This window comes from Heptranchias perlo, chromosome 16 (assembly GCF_035084215.1).
Source record: "Heptranchias perlo isolate sHepPer1 chromosome 16, sHepPer1.hap1, whole genome shotgun sequence".
NCBI lineage: Eukaryota > Metazoa > Chordata > Chondrichthyes > Hexanchiformes > Hexanchidae > Heptranchias > Heptranchias perlo.
Window position 1 is genome coordinate 50174998 of NC_090340.1, and position 24452 is coordinate 50199449.

General features: G+C 42.0%; 1 protein-coding gene across 1 annotated transcript in view; it reads left to right on the plus strand.

Moving 5' to 3' along the window:
• cdh13 (cadherin 13, H-cadherin (heart)) overlaps window positions 1–24452 on the plus strand; it is a 768401-nt gene that overhangs the window by 702034 nt on the left and 41915 nt on the right. Inside the window, exon 11 of the mRNA XM_067998100.1 lies at window positions 18491–18633. Within this exon, the coding sequence (XP_067854201.1) occupies window positions 18491–18633 (143 nt within the window). The remainder of the gene's footprint in view (window positions 1–18490; window positions 18634–24452) is intronic.

The following is a 24452-nucleotide window of genomic DNA, read 5'->3' on the forward strand; positions in this document are numbered from 1 at the left end:
GAATCATAAAAAGGTTACAGCACAGAAGGAGGCCATTTGGCCCATCAAGTCCGCGCCAGCTCTATGCAAGAGTAATCCAGCTAGTCTCATGCTCCCACCCTATCCCCGTAGCCCTGCAAATTTTTTCCTTTCATGTACTTATCCAGTTCCCTTTTGAAGGCCATGATTGAATCTGCCTCCACCACCTCCTTGGGCAGTGCATTCCAGATCCTAACCACACGCTGTGTAAAAAGGTTTTTCCTCATGTCACCTTTCCCTCATATCGTTCCTTGATTGTCCATGGCAGACACACAAAATATGCCTATAATGCCTGCACTACCTGCCTTCTTTTCTTAATCTTTTTCAAGAATCCAGCTCTTTGCAGTTCTCTTCTTGATCACCTCCTTTCCAAGCCTACATGTGACTCCTATTACTTTTCCAAGGTTGATTCTCACTCACCTTCTAGACTAATGCTTAATATTTGTTTATTTTCCAAGTCTGAAGCTGGGATTTAATCTTTCATTTCAAACCTCTCCCCACTTATCATTCACTAGGAAAGGAGAGTTACAGTTATGCCACAAGAAATGTATCTTGCTCATCCTCGTTAGCATAAGTGTAAATGCTATAAGATCATCAAGTGATTTCACTAACAGGTTAATGAGCAAGTGTTATGGGAAGTATATAAAGTCTTAGGAAGTGAGAGAGAAGCATGGCAAACTCCTACAGAGAGTGAGCAGAGGGTTGAAAAGGGAACTCAAAGTGGAAAATATTCTTCGGAGAGACAGTGGAAAGTGCTGAAAAGCTTGAAAAGGAAAATGGAAAACTAGAAAGAGAGCATGAACTTGGAAAAAGATAGCAACATAAATGGAAAAGCAAAGACTTGAAAATTAAAGGGCAGAAGCCTGGAGATGAAGATGGGGTTGGTGAAAGCCAAATAAGAGTGGAACGAATTGGGGGAGGAAGTGAAGAAAGCCCAGGAAAAGGGGGTAATTTTAACCTAACTCACCGGGCGGGAAACCCATGGGATTGGGTGGAATGCCGGTTTTACACTCCACCCAATGTTATTTCCCATTGACTTCAGTTTCTCAACAGGTGGGTTAGGTTAAAATTGTCCCATAAATGTCTGCAACATAATAGATTGCATTTAAGAGTACAAGATGAAGCATGGAATAAGAAAAAATCAAATGTTAAACATTACTTCCTATGTAACATTTACCTACAAACCAGTGATGCCACTTCAAAAATAATTCATTCAATATGAAGCGCTTTGGGACATGATAAATAAAGTATTTCTTTCTTACATCCACTCATTATCCTCCCTCTTCAGTATTCTTCTTGCATTCTCTTTTATTATTTTACTTTTTTTTTCTAACCATTGCTATTCTAGATCTTTTTTTCCTGGAGTCTCCTGAATCCCACCAATCATTTTCAAGATGGAAGTAACTTTGGAAAGATTGGTCTCTAATTGGCTGAAACTGTTTTTTCAATCAGTTGAGTAACAGAACTTTATCATAGTCAAGTTCAGGTGATTTTCTGATGCATTTTAAAACATTAATGAGCGATCCACTTCTTCAGGATGAGTTAATTCCCATCATAACATGTTGCTGGAAACTAAGGGAGTCACAATGAGTTATACTACGTGCTGCATTAAATCTTGCATAGCATTGCATCAAGCATAAAACGAAAAGTCAGAAGCTATGGTCCAGCACCTTTATAGTGATGATTGTATAATAACTAAAAGCCTTACAATTAAACTGGCAGCTTACTATTACTATGATGTAGTATTAATGTTTACATATCTTTGGAAAGTTGTCCAAAGGGAATATTTAACACTACAATTATGTCTCCCACCTTCCACCTTTAAAAGCACTTAACTTGTGCTCTTCCATAGCCACAGGGAGGCCACGTTGGTAAGCCGATGGAAAGCAGTTGATTTCTGCCAACAAACATTGAGCTGACTTGCCTATCTATAAATGTGCTTCAGTTTTCAAAGTGATACGAAATGAGCTTTGCTACTGACAGCTGAGAATAAGGCTTCTTAGTAATGTAGCTCTTGATTGAGATAGAGTCATTGTAACTCAATTCTCCCTGCTGATGCCCTCTCTTGCTTGACATCAGGTTTCCAACTCTATACTCTTCACAAAACGGTTCCCCATTGGCAGTTTCACTTATAACAAGACTTTTATCCTGTGAGAGATTTTTAAAGGCAGCATACCATCTATAACATTCCATGTGATTCCTTTCACACTGATCCTCCCCATTTAAATGTCAAATATTTGTTACTTCCTATATTGATGATATCAATGGATAATTTTCTGTAATATAATTATAATAGCCAAGAAATTATCATAGTATCATAGTACGTACAGCAAAGGAGGAGGCCATTCAGCCCATCGTGCCTGTGCCGGCTCTTTTAAAGAGCTATCCAATTAATCCCATTCCTCTGCTCTTACCCCATAGCCCTGTAATTTTTTCCCCTTCAAGTAGTTATCCAATTGCCTTTTGAAAGTTGCCATTGAATCTGCTTCCACCACCCTTTCAGGCACTGCATTTCAGATCATTATATCTCGCTGTGTAAAAAAATGTTTCCTCCTGTCACTTCTGGCTCTTTTGCGATCACCTTAAATCCGTGTCCTCTGGTTACCGACCCTTCTGCATTGGAAACAGTTTCTCCTTATTTACTCTATCAAAACCGTTTAAGATTTTGAACACCTCTATCAAATCTCCCCTTAACCTTCTCTGATGTAATTACTGTTTGTGAAATTATTGTATGTGCCTTTAACAGATTTTTGTGGTTTTTGTTCTCTCTTATTCTAATGAATACATTAATCTATTTATAGCACCAACAATTTCCAGCCTTTGGTTATTGAATGCTTCTTTATATCCCTTTGATTCTTTACATGCTGACTCCCTCTGGATTATATTTTATTACATTGTGCTGATTAAATACTTAATTATTCATTTTATTGTGAGTGAGAATGAGTTACAGGATTGTAATCTAATTGAGAGGTTTAGGTAATGCTGTAAACATCCTCTCAACCCTGAGATGAGATTATTCGATCCTGAATTCCTGTTATTTGTTATAACCACACCTACGTGTAGAATGTTTAATTTAAATTGTAAACATTTGGGCAAAATCTGAGCATGTGAGAGTCTGAAGTTAGAATGGGGCAAAGAGCAATCATGAGGGATTTAGTAATAGCTATTTATCATTTATCATTTAGGTGAAGATAGAGTCAGTGAGATCTTAGACAACAAAGGAGCGAATTAGTCTTAATGTGTAAAGAGTTGAGTTTCAAGGATGTTGCTGTGAGCTTCTGACCCTTTGTGAAATGATTTTCCAGATAGCCGAAACATATTCAAAGGTTGGGAGGAAGGTGGAGAGGAAGGGGGAAAAATTGGATCAGGGACGTTTTTGGGCATGGGTAGCGTGATGCGTTATTACCCCGCGCCCAATGACCCCTGTGCAGGCAGGAGGCGAGTTTCGGCCAGACTGAGTACTACCCTGCAATCAGCATTCCATTCCGGGCCTTGCTCATGGAATCAATGCAATTTGCACTTTCCACCAGCAGGGCGAGCCCAATCTCTTAAAGGGAGGATGTTTCTTAGAAATCTCTTAAAGGTAGCTGGTACCTGTTATTTGGCAGCCAGAAGCAATAATCCAGCCACTAACCTGCAAATCCTGCATGGTCCTTTTAAATAGCGTTGGTGGGGGGCCCTCCAGGCCCTCTAAGACATGTTCAGATGGTCGGGGTTAAGACTGTGCATTGAGTTGAGCTTTAATTCCCAAAATGGTGTCTATCACTTTAAATCAGCGTTGCGCACTGATTGTATCCATTTTCTCCCTACTTTGCATGATTCGTTATCTGCGCCTGCGCTAACTCCTATACCAAGATAGCGTCCGGCGCACATCACGCTGGAAACGTGCATCTGCATCTAAGACGCCATCTTGGATGTCAGAGAGACCGTATAGCGCTGAAACAACGGGCGCTACACGGCTCAATTTAGTGCCCGAATAGCTCAAAGTGGAAAGGAATAGTAAGGAGAAACGTTGGAATTATGTGGGTGGACCAGAATAAATTGTCACATGTGTGGAATTCAAGGTATTTGAATGCAGGAACTTGTTTCATTACTATGAAGTTGGTTGAGAGGGTAATATTTCTGTGTGCATTGAAGAAGATTACCATGGATTTAGATTCTCTGTTAACATCAGTAATCTGTTATTCACTGTCCACGGTTAGTGCCCATTTGAAAAGGGTTTTGGTCCATGAGTGATTATAGTTTCCCGAGGGGAAAGGAAACATTTTATCTGCACAGAGAAGCAGTTCAGATTCTGTTGAAAGGGAGAAATTTTGTATGCAAAATAAAAGAAATGATCCTGCAGCATGCCGTCAAAAGGTTTCAGATGCTATAGAAATGCATATGTTTACAGAAATTGCAAAATTCTTTTTTGTGAGATAACTATGGAAGCAGTGAAATAATTGTGGAGGAAGCTAAGAAGCAAGAAGTTATCACAGGCCACTGTCAAGCCATAGTTTCATTGTCAATCAAAAAGTTGTAGTGGAGCATCTGTATTAAAATATCCTGGAGAAAATCCAAGTTGGTGTTTTAGAGGAAATGATTGATTTCAGAGTAATTGTGGAATTTTGAAATACGTATTCAAGAGATTAGCCAAATGAAGTACAGAATGACACAGGCTGGTACTTAGTTCAGATTTTGAACCTGATGCATGTATGATTCATTTTACATTCCTACCTTGTTTTTGTGTAGTAATACAGAGATGGGGAAAATTAATGAGCAGTAAGATTTATCATTACAGCAGTCCTCTGTTAGCAGGTAGTACTCTTTTGAATTCTGCAAAATTAACATTTTAGTCATCAAAAGCTGTTACAGAATTTTTTTTAAAAGACACATTTGGTATCGATTAAGAGTTAGTCTACAAATAGAATAAAAGTAAAGCAAGGCAGAGAAAGGAACAGTGCAGGGATGAGGAGGGAGGGATAAATATGCAGATACTTACAAGTGGTGGTTTGCTTTGTTTTGGAGGCTACCAGAGATGGAAGGTAACATGCTGTAGTTTAAATGGTAAATAGAATTGTCCATTCTTGATAGTGCAACAACTAATATCTTCTCAGTGATTTCAAATCAAATAGTTTAATAGATGGGTGTGTGTAAATGAGAGAACCTCTTGGTTGGCATTAGTTTTGCTCACCAAAAATTAAATAATAAAATACAATTTTAATTCTCTTACTTTCTAACTTTCCCCTAAATGCCCCAAGAAGGAATAGAAGAAAAGGTGAAAGATGAAAACCATCTAAAATACAGACATAAAGGGCTCGATTTTAGGGTCGGGTTACCTGCGGGTTTCCAGCGGGGGGGCCCCGAAAATCCCGATCTCCGATCACGTGACCGGATTCGGACGAAATCCCGGCCACTTCCGGGTACCGCGCTGACGTGCGGGGCTGCGCGCGCAAGCCCCGCTGGTGGGAATCCCGCAGGCAATTAAAGCCAGCGGGGTTCCACTTGAGAGTACTTAACTTGCTTGTTGAGGTCAGTTAATGAGCTGAAGCAGCTGTCAAAAGAGGAAGTGTGGGATTTTACGTTCAAAGCAGTCAGTTTCCCACACTGGGGGAAACAGGACCCTTCAAACCAGGCGTGTTGCAGCCAGCAGCCTGTGGCAGGTGCCAAGGTGCGCTCCACGGGGGAGCGCCCTCACCCACGCAGGAGGCCACCGCGTCACATAGGGCAACCCCTGCCCCCCACCACCCCCCGGCCAAGCCAGAGGACAGACCGACACGAAACCGCAGCCCCAGTCCGAGGACCCACACACCTACCCTGCACAACCCCTCAGATCAACACCTGCCAGTTGGGTGGTGTGTGGACACCCTCGGAGGACGAAGAGCATGACCACCACCAGCAGCCTCGCAGTCCACGCCGTCCGCCGCAGAGACGTGGATCCCCCCAACACGGTGTGGTTGCACGCCCACCTGCACAGCAGGAGGGAGGGCTACCGCAGAGAGAGACGCGTCGCAGAGGGCACTACCCTCGCTACAGGGTCCACAGACCGAGGCGCAGCTCCCCGGACCTCTCCGAGCAGCAGTGCACAGGGAGGCGCAGATTCGCTCGACATGTAGTCGTGGAGATCTGCAGCCTCTTTCATGCCGAGCTGCTCCTGGCTGGCCCCAGCACCAACTGCTTACCTGTCGCTGGCAAAGTCACCACTGTCCTCCACACCTTCTCCTCCGCATCCTTCCAGGGTGCAGCCGGCAACACCGCCGATGTCTCTCAGTTGTCTGCGCGGACGAGCCCTGCAAATATACCTGCACCTACTCTGCAGTAACACGATGGGTGGCATCAGTGGTGGATCCTCATAGTGATACCCAGGAGCGGGCATTATTGGACACAATGGACAAGATTCGCGGAGACATGGCAGTGGTGGTGTCAATATAATGTGTGCTGTTTGTGGCTCTAAAATTCAATATGGGTAACACCCATGACAAACCCTCAGACACCCTTGTGCACCCCCTTCATGCTGACGAGACGTTTGCCTTACCCTGCCTACTGCACATATGTGATGCATGCCCTGTGGCTGCAGCACAGGTGGTGGCAGGTTGAGTGAGGCTGGCCGTGAGGGAGATGCACGAGAGGGTGAGTATGGGATGGAGCCATGAGATTGTATGAGGATTGGGTCGCGTGTTAGTGGCAGGATGAGTACTGGCGAGGTGAGTAGGTGGAGGTAAGATGAGGATGGGGTGTGAGTGGGCATGAAGGGTGATGTGACAGAATAGTGTTGGCGGTGCCGAAGGAGATTTGGGGTGGGGGCAGTGTTGTGGCAGACGGAGTGTAGGGGAAAGACTTCGTGTTCTCACTGTGGCTGACCTACTGCGGTCATTGCAGCGCCTCCTGCACTGTATGCAGGTGGGCGATATGTTGGTGGCGCAGGTGACCCCCTCTGCCACCTCAAGCCAGGCCTTCTTGGTGGCAGAGGCAGGCCGCTTCCTCCCGCCCGCCGGGGGGAAGATCTGTGTCCTCCCCCTCCTCCTCACCCCATCTGATGATACCTGGGGTGAGGCATCATTAAACTGGGAGCAGCCTTCCCCCTGGGCTGCTCCATGCTGCAATTTGTCCCATTGGTTGCAGCATCTGTCAGTGGAGGACTGCCCCTTTAACTAGAGAGCCTCCAGCTGACAGATCGTACTGCGCATGCGCAGCCCGCCCGACGCGCAGGCCAGCGCCGTGGACCCCGGAGGAGCAGGTAATTGGATCCTATTAGTGGATTGCCTGCTACGATCGCGTGGGCAACCCACTAATTTCGCCGTTCGCGTTTTCGACGCTCCCGGAGGACCACCCGCTGGGAACCCGCAGGCCTGCTAAATTCGAGCCCAAAAAGTCACGGACAAAAATTTACCTTGTGGTAAATTGCAGTTCTATATTTAATCGGTGTGAAACCTACAGTTCATATTGTTTCCTCTTACGAAAACAGATATTTATTGATCAATACTTCATGCTGTCACAATAATGCTTCTTTTTAGAAAAGGAAATTCTTACTAAAATATTGTTCGGGAATTGCATGTCACATTACCTACAAATGTTCTCATCTGACTCTTATAAGTTAACTTTTACATGGAAATTTCATTAAGAGAAACTAGGAGTAACCAAGAGTAAACAGGAGTTTGAACTGAATTATTGAAAGAAACTTATAAATTGATATAACATCAGTTTCAAGGAGTAAAGAAAAAGCCCAAAACTGCCAGCCCTGTTTTTAAATCAAGACTCCCACAAGTTCTAATCTGTCCAATATGGTAAATATAAAATATTGGGCTAAGCAGTTAGAGTGTGGATTTATAGCCCATGGGGAGGTTTGAGAAAGGTGTCAGACAGGGACCATTAATCAGGTAGTGAGAGTCATTAATCCATCCAACAGCCATGCTAAGCAAACTTTACAGTCATTTTTATGCATCTTGTAATAACTCAACAAGTTCTAAATCACATATTTATGGAGACTATGTAATGAGCATCATAAATGTGTAATTTATGGATAACTTGGTATATTCAGTTGAACATCTCAAACTGTCAGTAGACTACCTTCATTTGCAAATGAATGCCTCTGTACAAAGAAACAGCAGAGACGATTTATCATGTCACTAAGGAACATTTTGCAATAGTCACATTTATTTTTTCAGTGTGGTGTCTTGAAGCACCAGGAAAACAATTGAATAGACTTGAGTTTTGTCATTTTCGCTGAAAAAAGGTAGCAAAACCTCAGTGTTAGGATGATTCCTTACTCAGTGAATTTCTGATCTCAGCCTGAGATCTGTGAGAGACTAGGGAATATGAGATCCTTCCATCCCATAATGCAAATTTGGACCCGTAACGACTTAAATTGCACGAGTAGAACACAAGGACACAGGTTCAAAATAGTAAAATGTAAATTTAGGACTGATATAAGGAAATTCTTTTTCACACAAAGAATGATCACTGAATGGAATAGGCTTCCAGGAGAGTGGTGGATGCAAAACTCTGGAATCTTTTAAGAAACAATTGAATGCTGAAAAGGAGGGTCTTTAGGATCTCTCTGGATGGATGAATTATGATAGGTCAAATGGCCATCCTCACCCATAATTATCTTGTGAACTCAAAAATGCCAGAGATAGAGTCCGAGGAACAAATTGACTACTTGACCTCTCGTTCAAGGAATGGTACATGGCACAAGGGGAATTTAAGGAAGTGTGAGAGCACTACTATTACAAATGTGGGCGAAGCGAGAGTTGCAAAATTGGCTAATTGGCCATGTTAATCCTAGAAATCTCTATGAGATCTTGTTGAAATTCTGAATAACCTACTCGGCCTTATTTTAATCATCCACACATTCCCCCAAGTAGGAGCTTGGAAGCAAAGAAACAGCCTGTGAATGTTGGTCATTTCATTCAAATCGATTGGACAATGTCCCTCAAATGTACTCCTCAAAAACACTGAAAGAGCTCACCACATTTGTGGCAGCCTAGCTGAAGTATTAAAGTCTCAATGATTTGGATGAGGGAACCAAATGTAATATTTCCAAGTTTGCTGACGACACAAAACTAGGTGGGATTGTGAGTTATGAGGAGGATGCAAAGAGGCTTCAAGGCGATTTAGACAAGTTGAGTGAGTGGGCAAATACATGGCAGATGCAGTATAACGTGGATAAATGTGAAGTTATCCACTTCGGAAGGAAAAACAGAAAGGCAGCGTATTATTTAAATGGTGAGAGATTGGGAAATGTTGATGTACAAAGGGACCTGGTTGTCCTTGTACACCAGTCACTGAAAGCAAGCAGTTAGGAAGGCAAATGGTATGTTGGCCTTCATGGCAAGAGGATTTGAGTACAGGAGCAAGGATGTCTTACTGCAGTTATACAGGGCCTTGGTGAGACCACACCTGGAGTACTGTGTGCAGTTTTGGTCTCCTTACCTAAGAAAGGATATACTTGCCATAGAGGGAGTGCAGCGAAGGTTCACCAGACTGATTCCTGGGATGGCAGGACTGTCGTATGAGGAGAGATTGGGCCCAGTAAGCCTGTATTCACTAGAGTTTAGAAGAATGAGAGGGGATCTCATTCAAATGTATAAAATTCTGACATGGCTGGACAGACTGGATGCAGGGTGGATGTTTCCCCTGGCTGGGGGTCCAGAACGAGGGGTCACAGTCTCAGGATACGGGGTAGGACATTTAGGACTGAGATGAGGAGAAATTTCTTCACTCAGAGGGTGGTGAACCTGTGGAATTCTCTACCACAGAAAACTGTGGAAGCCAAGTTAATGAATATATTCAAGAAGGACACAGAAGGCATCAAAGAGTATGGGGAGAGAGTGGGAATATGGTATTGAGATAGAGGATCAGCCATGATCATATTGAATGGTGGAGCAGGCTCGAAGGGTTGAATGGCCTACTCCTGCTCCTATTTTCTATGTTTCTATGTCTCCTGGAATTTAAAAGGGATGCTTTTGTTTTCTTTGAAAGTTTTTCAGTTCTTGGATAAGCAGGAACAGCCTGATTCATCATATTTGTCATTTCCTGGTCTTCAAATCATGTTGGAACAGAATCTATTTGCTATGGTGTGAATTTTTTCCCTCCTGGTTTTTCCTAAAATATGCTGAACTATATCTACATTTTAAAAAATGATTGCAAAATGTGGTATCAGTGAATCAGTAACAAAGTTGGCGCATTTCCTGAGTTTACATTCTGACAATGTTGTCTTGGATGACAATCGCAGAATAGATAGTTGACATCTTAGTGAAATGGGCAGGGGTAGTGTGATATTAGTTGCAAATTGTGACAATCTAAACTGTTGCTATAGCGATGACATTGACTCAGTGGAGATACAATGCTGACCGTGAACTGTACAATTCTGATGTTTTTGACAGATTCAAAACTATAATCTTCATACAATGACTTTTATTTGAAGATTATGCTTTTGAAACTATTCAAAACATATTTATTGTAAGGACAGCAGCAACCTTGCATTTCTATTGCCATCTTTGATTATTGAAATAGCTATTCTCTTTGAAGGCTTGTGAAAATGAGTTTTTGCACTTCACCCAAGATTTCCCAATTGCATGCTAGAATGGTAATTTTTACCATAGAAAGCTTTAATTAAACTACACAAGTCCAATTCGATGCAACTTATCTCCAACCATTACTTAAACAAGCCCCATTGTTCTATATGTTAAAATTGATTAATTATATTATTACAATATATCTATTTTAAAAAATTACCTCAATTCCAGTCAAAGAACATTTTGATTAAGATTCTAAGTACATTGCACTGCCTGAAAGGGTGGTGGAAGCAGATTCAATCGTGGTTTTCAAAAAGGAATTGCATAAATACTTGATGGGAAAAAATTTGCAGAGCTACCAGGAAAGAGAGGGTGAATGGGACTAACTGGATTGCTCTTACAAAGAGCTGGCACCAGCTTGATGGACTGAATGGCCTCCTTCTGGGCTGTAACCATTCTATGATTGCAAATCATATTTCATTATGCATATACAAATAATTAGAGCATTATCAGGGGTTACATCGTTCCAGTTTTGTTTGTGTTAAAAGTGTTCGGGGTAAAAATTCACGGGGTGGCAGTGGTGCCCGAAGCAAGAGGCCTGAGGATCGATAGAAGCTGCTCCTTGGGCCTCATCTGAATGGTCAGGTTTTCACGGGCAGCTCGCTTGATGGGAGACGTCAATTCCGGGCTGCCTTCCTCATCGGCAGCAGACCTCAGGTAAGTCCCGGGAGGTATGAGTTGGAGCGGGGTAAGGGACGCCTAAAAAATGGGCCCCACGAGTTTGGTAGTGGGACCAACACCTGTGCAGATTGTGCACAAGCCGTTCCACTGCTAAATTGGCATGCTTTGTGCACAGATGCTAGGCATATCCTTTATTCTTTTGTACTTTTGTATTTTTTCATCTTGTGGGTGAAATTGGACCTCATTGAGCATATTTTCCAGGTGGAAAACAAGTGCAAAGTGGTCCAATTCACAGGACCAACCTAGCACGTCCGAATAACATCTGAATCATGTCCGACTCCATATTGGTTTGGGCGCTGTTAAAGTGGCACAGTGCTCATGTGCAACGTAGGTTGCTGCTCCATATTTATCCCCTGCACACCCCATTCTCGGGCACTGGGGATTAAGATTAGGGTTATAGTTTTTGGTTAAGTTAATTTAGACACAGATAGATGTTAGCTTTTTAAGTCAGCAAGAAGTTCCATCAAACAATGTAATATTTTTAATACAATTTTATGGAATGTAAAATAAAAAACTTTTAGTTCATGTAGCATTCTGGCCATTGTGTTAAACACTTTTAGACATTTATTCACATTAAATCCTAATTTACAGTCAGAATTACCTATGTTTTCATGTTGCCAGCACTTTTGCATGTTCTAAGGATCTTCTGGACAACAGAACCCAATTTCAATATCAAGTACAAAGCAAAAACCCACTTCCACTATAAAGGCAAAACAACAAAGGGTTTACAAATGTCAACAATAATTTTTATGCAACAGAGAATACAGCAGTTCATTAGAGAGGAACACAGTCGATCCCATTTGCCTTCGTTTCTCATTGAAACCTATTAAACAGAACATAGGGCAGCAGTGTGCTGGGAGTAAGTTATCCTTCACTGCTCAAAGCTGAACCAGTTTTGCTAATTATTTTGTGGCTGCTGACAGACATTGGAAAAAACTTGAAGCATTGTTTTCTGTGGTGAGTTATTTAACTTCAACTCAATTCTAGGTGGTTTGCATCAATATGGGTTTATGCAAATAGCAAGAAAGCAACTGGCTGGAGGGCTAACTGTAAATAATAAGAATGTGCTCAGTGTTGAGTGAGTAACTAAAGGCACAGGTTACTATAAATTGCTCAATCAAACCCTATATATCTGGCATTCCATGAATAATGTCAACTTCATTTAAAGACAGCACAATATAAATTGTAACACTTAACTAGGAACGGAGCCTCGATTTCACTCATCAATGGGGTTCACCGTTGGAAGTGAGGTGTGACTGACCCCACTATCATCCTATCCCATTTTGCTGGGCCTGAGTTAATTATGTATCAGGGCTGCCTCCAGTGCTATGTGTGTCTTCCATTGGGACTCCTATGCCATGTGGGTGGGTTATCCCATGCATTGCAGTGTTTCCTTTGCTGCAGCTGCTTAAAGGGACAGACAGGCCAAAATCCAAATAAAATGGAGATTTCTCCTAAACATCGCCCTGCTTCAAATAATAAGGAAGCAGCAGAAAATGGAGGAGAGCCCCTCTAATTATGCTCACAGCCTGGCTTGCACCACCAAAAGGACTCTGAATGCTTCATCCATACAGGCATTGTTTTTGGGAGGTGGACTGAGAGAAATGGAAGGCTGGATCAAGCCCTGGCTTCTCACTGTCATTTGCATACGGAGGGGTGGGCCAGCGTTGGGTTGAGTGCTCCACCTCAAGGGGAAGATTGGAAGAAAATTCCATGGCCATTTTTAGTGGTGGGATTTCAGCAGAAGTGTTCCCCATTCCAATTTGCTTCATTTTCGACCCGTGTACCACCCAGTATTTAGGAAGAAAATCCAGACCAGTTTCTCCACAAAGCACAAAGGTTCCTCCAAATATACACAAATACTATCGTATAACATCTTCATTCAAGATTTTCAGGGAAGTGTAATTACAGTAAAATGTTACCTGCATTGCATTATACAGTTCTTTGTATCTTTTGAACGGTACATTTGTACGACTGTAAATGATAGTATCCACCTCTGTTCACATAAAATAATTCAGAATCCATGTTTTCAGCTAATAAAAACTTCTGCAACAATGGTATGAAGCAAAATTCAAGAAATTTGATACAAACATAAGTAAATTGACATTTTCACTTAGAAAGGGCAGGAGAATGCAGGCATAGCCTTTTTTTTTAAATGAGCTCTTCTTCTAAGGCTGGTGTAAGGGTGCATTGTGAAAATTGAACTGAATCAATCCAGAATTGTTGACGTACATTAGCTTATTTATCAGTGGAAAGTTGATATATGACTGATGGCACACCAGTATTACAGTGCTGCTTATAAATAGAAAAGTGAAATTATAAGGCATACTAGTCAGTCTCCCGTGGTGTTGCACACAGGGAATGCACACCAAGTGCAGTCGTTAGGTGACGCAGGGTTAGAGGTCCGAGGGATAATTGGACCAGGCATGCAGGTGCGAGATTTTTTAATAAGGTATTTCTCAGCCACAGAGGCTAAGGAACTGAGAGGCGTAAACTGAGCCACCACTGGTGGGAGGGTATAATTACAGCATAAGTTTATATTAGCAATTTCTATTATAATGTGGACAGAGGAATTTATAATGGGAAACCTTGGCACAAGAGGGTGACAAAATGTAACAACAGAAAATAAGGTGTGTTAGACAGGAAGGCCTATAAATTCTGCCTCATTGGCTCTAACTGGCCTACTAACCTCCAATATGGCGGGCAGGAAGTGTGCGCACATTTCTGGCTGGAAGAGCACCACCCGCCATATTGATGAAGGAGGAATAATAGATGTCTAGGGCTCATGTCTGAAATAGGCAGTTAGGCACTTTGCATATGCAAATAAAGGTTCAAATGGATGTTTGAGGACCCCACTTCACGATTGGTTTGCCCACACTCATTAAAACTAGACCTCGGGATCGCTTGCTACCTACAAGGTAATTTTTTCAAATTTACTTACCTGAATGTGGAGCCGGGAGGAACAGGAGTGCCATGCCAATGTAATGAGGCCTAAGGCCCAATATCGGGGGCTCCTCATGCCTCACCATTCAGGTGCTGGGTATATACCCTGCCCAAAAATGGACGTGTCCGAATTTCTAGGCTATAGTGTATGCAGACTTAATATTTTTATTACATTACCAGTCAACCTTCCATGGTGTTGCACATGGGGAAATCTGAACAAATGCAGTCTTCAGGTGAAGCAGGGATACACAGCAAATTGGATCAGGGTGCACAGATGTTATTCCTTCCCAATTTTGAAGTCATATATTCCTTATTTTTACATTTCCATTATAAATTCCTGTGTACACATTTATAATAGACACTGTCTATGTAAACTTTTCTCACTGTAATTGCACCTTTCTGCCAGTGATGGCACTGCAGTAAGAGGTGTTAGGTGCAGTTACAACGTGGAACATTTGCATAAGCAATTTCCATTATAAATGTGGACATAGGAATTTATAATGGAAAAAGTTGACAGGAAATCTGCACAGATCTAAGATTTTTAATATATTACAGATATAGATTTGGGAAGTAAATTCAAACAAATTTGGAATAGGAATTGAAAATAAATCCTAAGAAAACCAAAGGTAATACAAAGTAAGAAGTCCCTACCAAACAGTTGACTTTGGAGTGAATAATATGGAAATAAATCAAGTAGGTAAATAAGTTTACTTGGGCTGTCCAACACCTTCAGATAGCAGAAGTTAAATGGAGAATTGCAATTGCAAAAGAGAAATTTAACATGAATGAGTTGCTGTACAAACATAAAATCAACACTATTTTATGAATGTGAAAATTAGACCTTGAATGCTGAAGTAAGAAGAGTAAAGATTTTAAGTTATGATGCAACAACCATGCTGAAAATTAGTTGAATGAAAGATGACAAGTGAGACAGCCCTTGAGCTAGTACAAGAAAAGGGAAGTTATTATGTTAGTAGATTGTGATGAAAAAAATACCAGACGGTGGGCATATTATTAAGAAATCACAAGAAATGTTGTTGGGGTTGCTACTATCAGAAATCATTGAGGGCAATATATTAAGAGACAGGAAAAAAAGAAATTAGTTAGATGATGCAATGGAATGAACAAGTGTAATATCAAGCACACCAATAGAGGCCAGATACTGTAGAGTGAACTAGTCACCAATCTCCAGAGCAAAGAATGCTCACGGTGGGCGGGGGGGGGGCGGGAGGCGGGGGGCAGGGGGGGGGGGGGAGTTGAATAGAAGATACTTTCTACGTGGCCTTTGCCCAAAGTGGAAAACAATGTTTAATTCTCAAGTGTTGTGATCCCTTACCTTGATGAACACACATGTAAGGCAAAAAGTTTACATTCTGAAGAAAATTATTGAGACGCATAGTAAATAATGTTTGTTTGTTTTTTTATAACAATAATAATATACGATGAGCTATAACTTTTCAGAGTAACCTCTGGAATTTAATCATGCTTTGAGCTTTCAAAGTTTGTCACTGTAAAACACAAATGATGATTCCTATAACCACTGAAGCATATTTCTTGTTTTTCAGCTATGTTCCTTTCTTATAAAATAGATTGGCAAAATATTAAATGGTTTTTTTGTGGCTGGACAAGTGCCAAAAGCCTTTGGCCCATTATGGGGTTTTAGTCACATGATGCACATAGCTTTAAGGCATGCACAGGAGCCTTAAATCACACCAGTGACAGCTATAATTCATCAAGCACAGCTTGACTGGAACTGCCACATACTGACCTTCCAGTAATGCACTGAGCACTGCAGAATGAACTGGTATGGAGAAAGTATCATCAAATTGGCAACAGGAAAGAATTTTTCTCATTCTGTATACAGTCCATTAAAGATGCATCGTGGCCAGTTTACAGTAACTGCATAGCAATTGTTTTATTAATCCCCAAATTCATCATCTTAAAACAAATCTTACTTATACCGAGTATCCAATTATAAATAATTTTAAAATCTTCTTAAATCATGGGGTGCTAAGCAATATTTTTTCCATATCTTTCTTTCTCCTCCATGTTGAACTCCTTCGATTCCACGTGATCCCACCTGACAGTCAGTATATTTATGCCGGCATAATGATAGTTCCAAAGCAGTTTCGCAATATCGACTACAACTCCCAGTGCTGTAGAAACTGCCCCTATTAAATTGTTTCAAAACGCTACTGTACTCTACGGTGGAACCATGTCAAAGCTCAATGGTGTATTAACATGGTGAATACTCAATGTGGGCAAAGAGGAAGAGGTGTTAAGTGGAGGCGAGGCATTTCCTCACAAGGGGGAAAGTTGGAGGACAATCCACTGAGTTCTTTTCATATTTTCTGAACCCTCGAAGCAATGGCCTGACCTGCTTTTCAGTTGGGCAATGTTACATAAACTGGGTGATCCCGAAGGGAAAATAACTTGATGAGAAAAACATTAATTGTGAAATACTTTATATATGTGTCAAAAAGTGGAAAGTGTTCAGTTATTAGAGCTGGAGGATTAAATGGGGTATGACATCCACTCTACTATATCTGTGTACGTGTATGCTTCTTAAAATCAGATACCATAAGCAACCGATATTGCAGCACATTTTGGAGCAAATCATAATCAGCAAACAGCAATTAATGTTAAGTCTAGCTGCCAGTACGTATTATTTATTAGTTATTCATAAACTAAATTAACTATATTTCAACCTTTAAAATTGTGACCATTTGATAGGAATTTATGTTTGAGCTAATTATGGTATAGAATATGGATTTCTATAAGTTTGGTCCATAGTAGCAATGTAGAATTTTTAACTCAAATGTATATTTTTCATCAAAATGTAAACTGAAGTTGTTTTAATTTTGAACTTTTGGGACTTCTTTTCATACATTAGTAAATTGAATGTAAACATATACAATCACACGCAGAAGCAGAAATTCATGACTCATGCTTGTTCTGGGGCTATTGTACATTTAAACAAATTGGCCCATTTTTGATCAATTAACCTGCTTTTTAACCGCATATATACCTTATATAGCACCTGTATCGACCTCAGGACGTCCCAAAGCACTTTACAACCATTGGATTACTCTTCAAGTGTGGTCACTGTTGTAATGTAGAAACACGACAGTCAATTTGCACACAGCAAGCTCCCACAAACAGCAATGACCAGATAATCTGTTTTAGTGATGTTGGTTGAGGGATAAATATTGGCAGGGGAGAACATGCCTGCTATTCTTTGAATAGTGCCATGGGATCTTTTACATCCACCTGAGAGGGCAAACGGCGACAGGTTTAATATCTCATCAGCAATAAATGCTGGCCTCGCCAGCAACGCCCACATCCAATGAACGAATAAAAAAAATCCAAAAGGTGGCACCTCCGACAGTGCAGCACTCCCTCAGTACTGCACTGGAGTGTCAGCTTAGATTACGTGTTCAAGTCTCTGGAGCAGGACTTGAACCTACGACCCTCTGACTCAAAAGAAACCAGTAACGATAGTCAAAAATGCTTCATATTTGTCGCAATAATGCAAGCAGTTTAATCTGTTCAGAATATGTGGTATCCCTGTATCCTTGATGCACATCAGCAGTGCAATATAGCTTTAGAACAATGGATTAAAAACCATTTAACTGGAAATATGAAAAAGATAAGGTCATAGATCTTGCATTATTTCTTGAATGCCATAACTTAGATAAATCTTTGTTCCTAAATGCCAACAGGATATTAGAAGCTGCAGACTGTTCTATTAACAGTCACGTGGAATGGTTCTAAACATTTGTATAATTTAATGCTAACTGAGTTTCCCAATGACACAGTCAAGGTCATAAACTGCTGTACTATGCTATGTAGTAATTCTAGTGCATACCAACAGCATACTCATAACTTAGATAAATCACTGCCGAATCCCAGTTGTTTGCAACTCCACTGGCTGTAAGACCCCAGTTGCACTAGAATTAACTTTCCAAACACACAAAAAAAGACTTGACTGTTAGTTGATTTAAGTTTCAGTTCATTTTTTCTGATGAGTTTCAAGTTCAAATATAATTACTTTGGGTACCAGAAGTAGCTAAAAGGTTATAGATATGGTTTAACATGAATTATATAGTTTAAATAATCTTGTACATTAATAGCACAGAAATAAGTAGAGATAAGAATGATGGCAGAGAACGCTTTGAAACTCACAAGGGAAATTTCAACCATTGTCACTTAGGTTTAAGTATTTAATGTGAATCTCTGGCTTTTTTTAAACAAATCTGCAAGATATGACATTGACTTGTTGCCTTTCACAGGTTTGCACAGTTTCAGGATCCTGCCGGCTGGCTGACTATCAATCCTGCAAATGGCACAGTTACAACCAGAGCAGCCCTGGATCGAGAATCCACTTATGTCGACGACAGTCAATACAAGGCCTTATTTCTTGCATCTGATGATGGTATGTAAAAAAAAAACCTAACTACATACTGTTTCTTTCTTGAGCATTCAGAGTATATGCCAGTGTTAGAAATAGTCTAATACCAATTCCAATCGTGACACTAATATACAGAATTGAGGGAATAAACTCTCATCATGCACAGAGAACCTTAAAAAAAACTCGTCCCATGTCATGTAATCAAAAATCTAATGCTTCTGTTGTGTACTTACTCACATCGACCTTACGAGTGCACAACAGAGAAACTATGCACACTGGTGTTATGCAGTGTTATAAAGACACCAATGCGTACTTTGTTGAAAGTAAAATCTTGCTTAGAATGCTTACAAGCAAACAAAATTTCTTAGGTCTTTTCCAAAACAAAAATGAAAACACAAATATAATTGCACAAATGTATATTTGTTTCTAACCCTACCTTGCATTGGGCTGCTCAGGCTGCTATCTGACGAAAGGTCATCCACCTGAAACGTTGGGCATGATTTTAAATGGGAAAAATGGGTGGATTGTGGGCGGGGAGGCAGTAAAAATTTTAAAAACCTAAAGCCCACCTCCAACCCGCCCACTTCCGGTTATAACAGAGGCGGGACGAGGGGCGGGAGACCAACCCGCTCTTAAGAGGCGGGTTGGTCAGTAAAAGCTTTCAAGGAGGCTGTGCGCCTCCATTTTGACAATTTTTTTGCTTTTAACCCCTGGGGGCCGGGATTCCTGGGCCTTCTCCTTCATGCCATGTGAAAGGAGGCGAGAAGGCCCGAAACAGCAGGTAAATGCCTTTATAGCACAGCTTGTGGGCCCGGAGGAGCAGGAGTGCTTGCCCCAGGCCCAATAAGCCTACCTGCAGTGACCCTACAAATGTGGTTGATTCCCCACCTCCCCCACAATCCCCGATGCATCCTCCCACGATCTCCGACCCTCCCCACGAACTCCAACCCCTCCACGATCTCCAATCCCTCCTCCACGATCTCTGACCCCCCCATGAGTTCCAACGACCCCTCATGATCTCCAATCCCCCCCCCCACGATCTCCAATCCCCTCCCCCACGATCTCCAATCCCCCTCACGATCTCTGACCCCCTCACAATCTCCGACCCCGCCCTCACGATCTCCGGCCCCCCTCATGATCCCTGATTCCCCCCCCACGATCTCCAATCCCCCTCACGATCTCTATCCCCCTCACGATCTCTGACCCCCTCACAATCTCCGACCCTGCCCTCACGATCTCCGGCCCCCCCTCATGATCCCTGATTTCCCCCCCCACGATCTCCAACCTCCCCGATGATTGACCCACCCCCCGCGATGACTGACCCCCCCCCCAGATGACTGACCCCCCCCCCCCCCCTCCCGCGTAACCCCGGATGACTGAGGCCCTTCTTGATGACCCTCGACCTCCCCCCCAGTAACCCCACCCCTACCTTTCCACGTCCTCTTCCTCCCTCTTTTCCCGTCTGACCGAGGCCAGCCTGTCGACGGGAAACGTACAAAAATCTAAGGTCTTCCAGGAAACCCATACTTCCGAGTTTCCAGGCAGGAATTCCACCCCTCACCCACTGATAAAATCATGCCCGTTAACTCTGTATCTTTCCTTGCAGATGCTGCCTATCTTGCTGAGTGTTTCCAGCATTTTCTGTTTTTATTTCAGATTTCCACCATCCGTAGTATTTTGATTCTGCTATCTAACTGTTCTTTCACCCTGAAGATTTATTGCTCTGCTCTGACAGCTGATCTAACCAATTTCCAGAGAAATTTCGAAATGCTGCTAGTTTATTGGCCTTGTTATTTGGGATTCTGGGAGCTTGGTATCCACACTCTGGCTTCTGTTAATTGTGCTGACAAATGTGACTCCCTTATTCTGGTGGCAGTCTCGTAGGTCCAATTTTCCTTCGAATGTGAGGACAGGGGGAACTGGTTTCAGCAACAACAATACCAGCAACTGGCTCATGAATGCTGGGTTCCTGTAATCCAAATTAAAACAGCAACCAATACAAAAACAGTTCTGCACATGCTGGTCTTAAGACAATATCTGAATGATTACACTTACAACCACAAACTGTTATTTCTGTTCTCACAGTTGAATACAATACAAAAAGTCATCAGTTCTGCTAATTTTGCTTTTGTCTCAGGACTCCTTTCTAAATAACTGTTGTTTGCATATATTCACTGATTGAAGTGGCCAGTATGACACTCTGGTCCTTAAGAATGTTAGCTGACTAAGTTCTACCTAAGTCCTTGTCACGCTGCTTCTCTTTCTGCCTGCCCTGAGTCTTGTGCTTTTCTTTCCACTCTCCCTGCTTGCCCCAAGCTTTATACTTCTTTCTCCACTCACCCTGATTCTTACATTGCTCTCTCCACCTGTCCCAAGCCCCTGATACTGTTTTAATAATCACAAGTAGGGAGATTCTAGTTTCAGTTTATGGGATTCTTTTAATGATTCGACGAGCATTTTAATTAGGAAATAATAAAAATATCAGAATATTCTTCAGTCCAGTTGTAAAATGGTAACATGATACACATCACCGTTCTTATCTGCATTGGAATAAAATATCAACTTGAGCAAAAAGGTCTTTTTGTTTATTGTTAACAAAAGATCGTCACGACATTATTTTTTTTAACGTCTGTGTGTGTTTTTCAAGGACAGTGAATCCAAGGATAGTGTAATGTCATAGACTTCAGGGTTAGGGTGCTTTGAGACAACTCGAATTGTATGGAATAGAAAGACTCACTGAAGGATTGGAGAAAGAGGAGAATTTTTTTTTTAAAAAGGACAACTTCTGTTGAATTTGTGAGCCTTGCTTTGTGGAGTGCTTTAGAGTTTGGTGAAATTGTTTATCCAGTAAAGTTTAGTACCTGTGGGCTGACAGTTGGTTAATTAGACATTGTAACACTAAGATGCAGAGAATAACAATTTTTGATCCATCTGATACAAGGCACCTGGAGTAAAGGGAAAGTTCCTCTGTTTACAACTAGAACATGACTCTTCTAATCTCTGCCCTGACCATGTAACACAAATTCCTTCTGTGTCCATTCACATGCATATTTTAGCTGCTGCTCTGGACCCAAGCCTGTTACTTTTATCTCTCTCTTCTCTCTGCCCTCCACCGCCCCCCCCCCAACAACCATTGTCCACTCTAGGGCTCTTCTCTCCTGTCTCATACCCTTCCTGTCACCTTTTATTTCTCCCCTCTTGGGTACTTTTCCTCCCCCAAACCCTATCCCAACCCATCACAGCTCTTCTGCCTTACTATAATCCTGCTACTGCCCCAGACTTAAATCCCCGTTAAATAAGCCCAAGCTACCCCCTGTGCATCTCTTGGCATCCTCCACAGGAGGTACCCGTTACTGTCTCCTTATGAGCAGCAACCCCAACTGCCCCATCCTCTTTCACCAAGCTTCTCGTTCAGCGCCTGCTGGGGTTAAGCTAGCCCCTCCTTCCTGACCTACTCACCTCACCCCAACACTCCCCACCTTGGATTCTGCCAACGGAGCAACAACCTTTGCCCCCTCCTCATTTCCCTCCAGAATGCCTGTTCACTTGCAAACAAGGCCCTTGCCATCCATAGCTTTATTGTGGATGATTATAGTAATATCCTGTTTTTGACTCATGGATGGCAATACCTTGCTCCTTACTGAAGCCTCCACACCTGGCTACAGTTTCCACTACCTGGTCCATCCAAACTCCCGGATGGGTGGTGTGGTCTCTATCACCAAGTGACACATTGGTCCCTCCCCTATTCCACTAGTACCTTCTCCTTCGAACACCACACCTCATTTAAAAAAGCTCCCCCAAGTCACTTACAACAGTACTTTCAGACTCCCAGCTGCCAAGCCTTTGGTCCTCCATTTGCTACAATACTTCTGCAGCCGTTGATTTGTTCAGCAACTTCCTCACTTCCACCTTTTATATCTTTGTCCCCTACAAAACCTTTACCGTCTCCCATCCTAGACATTCCCCTGGTATGGCCCCCAGCTTTGTTCCCACAAATCCAAGGGTGCAGACGTCAGCATGTCTGGCACACAACTGGTTTAGCCATCCATCAGCAGATCGGGCAGTGACAGACAAAGTACAGTTCATTCTTTGAAGGTGCAGCTGTCTCCTCTTACCTTACCTGAAATGATCTAGTACGGCTATTAAGCTTCATCCAGCACTGATCTGCTGTGAGTGGGGCTATCTCACTGCACTGGTCGCCTTCTTCCACTGCTCCCGAGCAGCTCTCCTGGTGGGCCTTCGTGGCTCTGTCCCAAACAGAACCTTAACCAACAGTAATATTTTCACTGCTGTTCAGTGAATCTTGGGGAGTCTCTGCTATCCTGCAAACCTCACGGACATCCTTTTCGAAGGAGACTTTCAGATCAGCTGGGAAACCAATTTTCAGTGTATCTCCTCCTTTAAGCTGCTGCAGACCTTTAAATCTCACAGCAACACATTAGTTCCTAATCAGTGGCTTTCCGGATGCCTAGAGTTACCCAAACTATTACAATTAGGCTAACCTCAGAAACTGTGGTGGGAACAGCCCCTTTTTGCATTGAGCAGGTATGATTGATGCAGCGCCCAACTTCTGCTTGGGATTTTGCCTGAGTGGAAAATCAAGGTATGCCTCTAGTTCAATCGTAAAGAAACAAATAGCTGAAGCTTCAGGAGCCTATAAATGCCCCTAGTGGATGCACAAACAAGGAAGACCAGTTGATGAGGATTTGATACTAAACACTGACTGAGACATATTAAATGATTATTAGTTAATTATTTTCAACATGCATATGTCAAAATGAAGCAGATTTCTTGAAGTCAGTGATGATTTGTGACTCTTTTTACATTTATGTCAAGAGTTTTTATTTATTTATAGTGGAATCAAGTAGCTGGGAAATGAAAGCAATCAGTGAGTGCAAGTGCACCAGTTGAGGCATTTGCTGTCAGGGAATACATTGCAGGATGGGGCATGAGTCAGTATAATCACGTAGATGGGAGAATGTGATTCAGAACAAATTGGACCACAGTGAGGCCTATTCTATGGTTAAACATTGTAAGTCTTTAAGATATATTTTTTGTTTCATTTTATTATACATTTCTATGCTTTCAAGGTTGGGGCATTGCAGAGTTTCATTTACCAAGGAGTACGACATACATCTAGATGAGCCCTTTTACTTGTTATTAATGTCAATTCTTGAAACATACAGACACTTGTTGACATTGCAGAAGCTAAATGTTTTGGCCTTTATTTATAATATAGATCATTTTTTTGAAAGAAAAGTTTAAAAAGTTAATGTTTTGTAAAATGAATACATGTGTACCTGGAAATGAGGAAATATTAAAAAATAGAACAATGAATCAAGCACAATATCCAAACTTTGCCCACTTTAGATCTTTTTGAGACCCCCTTATTCCATTTAAAAATAGTGACAACATGTATGCAAATGTTACTCTGCACATGTATAGTTCAACTTCTTATTGTTATAGAAAGAGGAGTAGGCCATTCAGCCCCTCGAGCCTTTTCCGCCATTCAATTAGATCATGGCTGATGCGTATCTTAACTCCATCTACCCGCTTTGGTTCCATAACCCATAACTGAGATTAATAGATTTTGCCTAACAAAAATCTATTAATCTCAGTTTTGAAATGTTCAGTTGACCTAGGGCTCGATTTTAGGGTCGGGTTTCCGGCGGGTTACCAGCAGGGTGGCCCCGAAAATCCCGATCTCCGGTCACGTGACAGGATCGCGACGAAATCCCGGCCACTTCCGGGTACCGCGCTGACGTGCGGGGCTGCGCGCGCAAGCCCTGCTGGTGGGAATCCCGCAGGCAATTAAAGCCAACGGGGTTCCACTTGAGAGAACT